At 35.6% G+C, this 6,838-nt stretch overlaps 1 protein-coding gene across 1 annotated transcript; it reads right to left on the minus strand.

Moving 5' to 3' along the window:
* Positions 1-5,254: 5,254 nt before the first annotated feature.
* LOC121452444 (olfactory receptor 5W2-like) lies at positions 5,255-6,211 on the minus strand. Its single transcript, XM_041658623.1, has one exon. The coding sequence runs from the start codon at positions 6,209-6,211 to the stop codon at positions 5,255-5,257; it is 957 nt and encodes a 318-aa protein (XP_041514557.1).
* Positions 6,212-6,838: the final 627 nt, after the last annotated feature.

The following is a 6,838-nucleotide window of genomic DNA, read 5'->3' on the forward strand; positions in this document are numbered from 1 at the left end:
TACTGGTTTCTAGGTCAAGTCAGGGGCAGGATAGTTTTCCTTGGACCTGGTCTCCAGGTCAACTCGGGTCAGATTGTGATTTTCCTGGTCCTTTTTGCCCTGCACCAACTGCAGCCAGACATTGAGGAATACCATTCTGGATTCACATATTCCATCTCATACCCTTTATTTCCCCTCCTCCCACACCATCCCTCCACCTCAACCCACATTCTCAACCTTACTCACAGGGCCTTGCTCCCTCAGGATAACCTGTTCTTTGCTGCCCCCTATTCCCAAGCAAGATGATCTTTTTTTTTTCCATTTCCATCTCTCCTCTACCCCCATAAAAACATTTTGCAGTTCCAAATAAGAAAACCCTTCAGCACTCAAAATATTCTACTCAAATCATAGGTTGGACCTCTGGTCCCACAAATGGATACAGTAACCCAGTTATGATCCACATCCAGCCCCACTCTAGTTCAAAAGTCCCCAACATTTTCTGTTTTACCTTCAAATTCCAGGGGCTGACATAATTATCCTGAATATAGGGAAAATCCATTCTATTCCCATAGAATTCACTGGATACATAGTATCAAACTCAAGTTAGCACATTTCTATTAAGGACCAGGCTTCCTCAGCCCAACAAAGGAAATAATGTACAACTCCTAATATATCTTGTACATCCATGGGAGAACAGATGGGCTACTATGATCCAGAGTAAGCTTTAAGTTTAGTCCATACCTGCAGGAACAATTGTTATCCACTTCCAGCTGGTCCCCCTGACTCCACTAATTAGTGTCTCCTCGGATATATTTGTGTATCGGCACAAATACACGACACAATCAAACCGCACCCAATCCTACCATCTACTTTTGGATGCTCCCATTCACCTCTTATCCCCTTTTTGTGTCCAAATCAATTAAAAAATTCTGTGTGTTCTCAACTTCACCAGTCCCTCTCATAACACCCAGTATTTCCTTTGTGCTGCCTTACAATGCCCCCTCTTAGCTATGATCCCAATTGCCAGTGCTACTATAACCTGTCCTAACTACAGGCCAAATACCTTTCTGCTCTTGGCACTGTGGTTCTCCCCATGGGAACCAGAAGCATCTCCTCATCTACTCTTTTCCAAAAAACCTGTTACTTTCCTTTTTTCTCCTACCACACACTATCACCCCTGTTCTCTAAAGGTCTTGATTTCAGCTCTCACCGAGGCTCCCAGGGCCAGGTGGGCACAGGTGTCTCAAGTGGTATAATGTGAATTTTTCTGACTCTATAGTTCTAAATGTGACTGGACCTTACTTTCTGGTGCCAGTGATCTCATTATTAACCCTATATGGACAATCTGCACTCTACTTGTTTATCCAAGGAACTTTGACATCAACTAAGGTGACAAAAGGGTCTCTCTCTCTCTAGTCTGGAAGTCACTGGCTAATCTAGTCTCTCGAGCTTGTAAGACTCACAAATTTGCCTGTTTCTGCTTTTCAAGCACTGGGATATACAAGTGCTTGTCACATGAGTTTTGGAAACACAGGTGTTAGTGAATCGGCTACTAAATTTGATATTTCTTCACCCCAAAATAAGAAATGTGTGGAGAATGGACAGCTCACATCAATTTCCCTGAGATATCTGTGTTTTAATTGAGAACCTTATTGCTTTAGTCTTATGGGTAAAGACTTGGAATAAACTTTAAGCAAACACACCCAAACAAGTGAAGATGGTAAATAAAATGAAAATGACAAAAAGTGCCTGCATTTCATCATATTGTTTGTTGTCACTGATAAATTTAATATACTAATCTCAGTCAACTATTTATAACAGTCTTTGTTCAGGGAATAAGTGGCCTGGCATTTCCTTATGGGCTTATTTTTAATGAATTTGCCCCACAAAATGCTAAATTCCTTGATTTCTGTTTCAGAGAAAGATAGCAGAGTTTTAATAAAGGAAATGTGCTCTGAAAGATAGCAGAGTTTTAATAATGGAAATGTGTTTTGTACCTTTGTCTAGGACAGTTATACTTTATTACTTTTCAATCATAGGTTGAATGTCTACTATACAAGGATATGCATCTGCACTATTAGCTAAATAAAGCTCTTAATGGTGATGTACTTGAAATGGCTGCAGATTCAAAGTAATAAATAAATTCTGTGTTTCTGTCTTTCCAGTGCTGATATTATAAGCACAAACCACACACCACCATGCAGGACTTTTATTTTTACCAGAGAGTAGGGAGTTCTAAGGATGAAACTCATATCTACTAAATGACTGGCCCATCTCCCTAAACAAAGATAATATCCTAAACATTTAGAAAAATAGTAATTTACTGATAGTCCACTTTGGATTCTAGTATTATTTTAACTTGTTTTCTGATTTGACACTGTGTATTGCTTTCAAGAAAGATTAATGCAAACATTGTGGGTAAGTTTGAAATCTTTGGTGGTTAAGAGTGCATACTGTCCTTGCAGAGGACTAGAGTTTGCTTCCAAGCACCCAAGCCAGACATCTCACAAATGCCTATAACTCCAGATTTGAGGTATCAGATACTTCTTTTGGACTCTATAGGGATCTGCACTCACGTATATACATACTTATACTCTGAAAAAACATATGCACATACTTAAAAATAAATATTTTTTTCAATCTTTCATTCTCTCCTTTCACATAGATCCCTGAGTCTATGGGTGGTGATTTCACAAAGACATCTCATTCAGTGCTAAGTACTCCAAAATCTCTCATTCTTTGCACATTGTCCAGTTGTGTTAGTTATCATCTATTGCACGAAGAAGCTTCTCTGATGAGGATTTGTCAATGCACTGATCTCTGGGGATAGTATTATATCACATCTAGTCTCAGACTCTTGACTACTTTAGTAGTGTATTAGTTCTAGCCCTATAGAGTGGGGTCAGGGGATGTGTGACACCAGAAAACAATATTTTCCAAACATGAAACAGGGTCAATACACATATGACCTCACAGAGACACTGACAACATGAGACCTACACAGGTTCAAACTACATAAAATACCAGCAATGAGTAAAAGTAAGTATACACAAATTCCCACCCATAACTAAGAAGTTACTGGCAACTGATAGCTTTTGGGAAAGTGGAAAATAGCTTTCTCCAAAGAGTATATTAACCACAAACAGGGCAGACAAATGCTCAGATGTAGTTGGCTAACATAAAAAAAAGAATCAATGTTTTGGGGCACTCTTTGTTTTCTTTGGTGTGGTTTTTTGTTTGTTTGTTTCCTATTGATTTTTTTGTGTTTGTGCTTAGTTTTATTTTTGATTTTACTTTGAAGAGAAGAAGCATAAAGTTGAACAAGTAGGGAAGTGAGAATAATCTGGAAGGAGGTTGCGAAGTGCAAGAAGAAAAATAGAATGTTTTTCAAAGTCTAGATACATTTAGTACAGATGACACAATTAGATGGACATCAAATTTTTTTCCAGAAGAAATATTCTTCCCCATAGGTGTTTTCTACAATGGTTCTGATATTCTTCAACAATTCCCTAAGTGTTACTTTGAAAACAGAAAAGTCCCTGCTACTTAGTACAAGTATGAAATGTTTTTGCACAAGATACCGTAAAATGGCAGCAGAAAATTTTAATATGGGAAATGCAGTTGCAGATACAGTTTTGATCAACAATATAGTGTGCCTTGGGCTTAATTTTCTAACCTTTCAGATATGATCTTATTTCCATCATCTTAAATAACTTCCCAAGATAAATGATTTTATCTTTTATGAGTAATATGAATAGTTACATGGTAAGAATTTAGACCAATGCTATCTTCTATCATAGATCCTATAAAATATTCAAAATATATACATTACCCTAAACTTATCTATAACAAGGTACCTAGTAAGACATCATAATGTTCTTACTTGGTTTGGGTTTTGAAAAATTTATTTATATTTCCTCTTTGTTTCTAAGTCACAAACCAGGAGATAGGATCACAGACGGGAAACTGACCATCATTGAATAGAGACCCTTTTCAGCAACATGCTTGACACACACAATTAATAAACCGAATGATGTGCTTAGGAGGGTACTATTTTTGAATCACGGGGTGAACAATTAATTATGGCTTTAAAGTAATAAGAAAAGGGAAAAAAGTTGAAGGGATGGGATTAGTTGAGAAATGTTTGTGACCTTGTCTTGGCAATTTGTTACGTTTTATATTATTTTACCTTTAATTGGCATATAAAGCTGCAGAACTTATTGGAGATATGTATGAAATTAATACTCATGAATGCAACATATAAACAACAAATTGTAACAGTTACCTTACCCAACATCTCAAGAATATTTTGTTAATGATTCAAAATTTAAAATCATCTCTCCTGAATAGTTTCTGACCATATCAATTTTATGATATTCAGAACCCCAATAAATCATGAATATTGTGAAATCAAAACAAATCAGTTAGAAAATAATAATAATATGCAGTAAACAATTTTATTAAAAACTGATCCAATATCTGGATGGATATTCCAATAAGGAAGGCATTTCAGTTATCAAAGAGGAGTAAGTAAGAGGGGAAAAGAGTGAAGAGAGCATCATGGGGGTGAACGTGCTCAAAGTACAATCAAAACATTTATAAAATAATCAAGAACACGATCAGCATCAACAAATGGAGAAAGGAGAAACAGTACCATTTTGCTCCTAGTTCCTTATGTATGAAAATTTTTCCATGAATATTCATTCTCTGACTATCTCAGGATAGATAGTGGTTACTTCTTGCATCTAGAGTCTTTTCTTCTCCTCAAAGCTGTGCCTGTCAATCTTTAGCTCCCAAACTACATGTGTCCATTCCAAAAGAACTTGGCTTCTTTATAGTCTAGATTGGGAGATTATGTTAGCAATTAGAATAATATGCCTTTTGATTACAAATGAATTACTTCATTATAAAATATATTTTTAAAAGATTATAATTTCTAATAAACTGAAGAGTCTATTAGCAAAAAAATTTGAACACAATATCCCATATGATAAATATGTAAAACACTCAAGTAAAATCTATTCCATAGTCAAGAAAAAAATTTTAGATCTACTTAAAATTTTGGAATTTTTCCTAATGTAGAGTGTCATGAACTTTGAAGACAAAGAAATAAGGTATAAAATATTAGGAATCATAAAATATAGGTATATTCTGACTTACAAATGTATTCATTAACCAATTTAATATTTAGCTATCTTTATGGAATAGTATATATTTGTAATAAAACAAGGGGTTACATGTATGAACAAATTCATATGTTTGTGTGTATCTTTATTTAAAAGAATATTTTATTTTTCAGTTTTTGCAGTGCCTCTTTTACATCTTTGTTCCTAAGGCTGTAAATGAGAGGGTTGAGCATGGGGATCACTAGCGTATAAAACAGTGAAGCCATTTTGTCTTGATCCAGAGAGTAAGCAGAAGCAGGGCGGAAATACATGAAGAGCAGTGTCCCCTGGAAAATGACAACTGCAGTTAAGTGAGAGGCACAGGTGGAGAAAACCTTGAACCTCCCCTCAGTGGAGTGGATTTTTAAGACCGATGCAATAATGTAACAATAAGAAACAAGGATTCCTGAGATGGTGCTCAGTTCAATGAGACCAAAAATAACAAAAGTAATTAACTCATTGACCTGTGTATCTGAGCAAGATAGTAACAAGATGGGAGGGATATCACAGAAAAAATGATTAATCTCATTAGATCCACAGAAACATAACCCAAAGGTCATTATAGTATGCATCACAGTATCTATTATTCCTACTACATAAACTCCAGCTAGGAGGTGGTAACAAACCCTACTGGACATCTCTACGCCATACATAAACGGATTGCTGATGGCCTTATATCGATCAAAGGCCATCACTGCCAGCAGCATGCACTCCGCATCTACAAAGATACAGGTGAAGAAAAACTGCAAGGCACAGCCAATGAAAGATATAGATTTGTCCTTTTCCATTAGGTCCACCAGCATCTTTGGCCCAACTGCAGTGGAGTAGCAGAGGTCTGAGAAAGAGAGGTGGCTGAGGAAGAAGTACATTGGTGTGTGAAACTGGGGATCCATTCTGATTAAGACAATCATTCCAATATTCGTCAGAAGAATAATGAGATAAATGAGAAGAAATAAAATGAATAGAACCACTTCCATAGCAGAGTTGTTAGTAATTCCCAATAGAATAAATTGTGTGATTGAAGAGCAGTTTCCTTCATCCATTCTTCTTTGTTCTTTTTTTTTCATGGTAGCAAACAGCATTAAAAAAAGACAGAGTAATTTATCTATCCAAAAATATTGTTGTCAATATTGATAATCTAGTTTCATTATGCAGAAAATATCTTGTAGTTTCTTGAGATGGTCTAGATCAGTGGTTCTCAACCTTCCTAATGCTTAGATGCTTTAATATAGTTCTTGATATTTGGTGACCCCGACCATAAAATTATTTCATTGCTACTTCATAACTACAATTTTGTTACTATTATGAATTATAAATTAAATATCTGGTATACAAGATATCTGGTATGCTACCAGTACTAAGAAATCATTCGACTACCCCCACCAAAGTGTTCACAACCCTTAGGCACAAATCACTGTTAGTGCCATTGGCACAAATCACTGTTAAAGTGGCATAATTATCATAAATTCCCTCATATATTTAAAGTGGGCAGATAACATTTTAATCTAATAAATAATTTCTGTGTGACTTTTATTGCTCATTTTAAGACTATAGAATTGAGAAGTCTAAAATTTTTTATCAGATCACAATTCATCAGAAACAACAAAAATGAATAGGAAGTCCAAAGAAGAGAAAAGCAAAACATTTCATAAAATTGAAAAGGATCAAGTTCATCATATTAATAAAGACCATAG

The sequence above is a fragment of the Microtus oregoni genome, unplaced genomic scaffold (assembly GCF_018167655.1).
Source record: "Microtus oregoni isolate MIOR12 unplaced genomic scaffold, Mior012 000009F_ref0000495, whole genome shotgun sequence".
NCBI classification, from domain to species: domain Eukaryota; kingdom Metazoa; phylum Chordata; class Mammalia; order Rodentia; family Cricetidae; genus Microtus; species Microtus oregoni.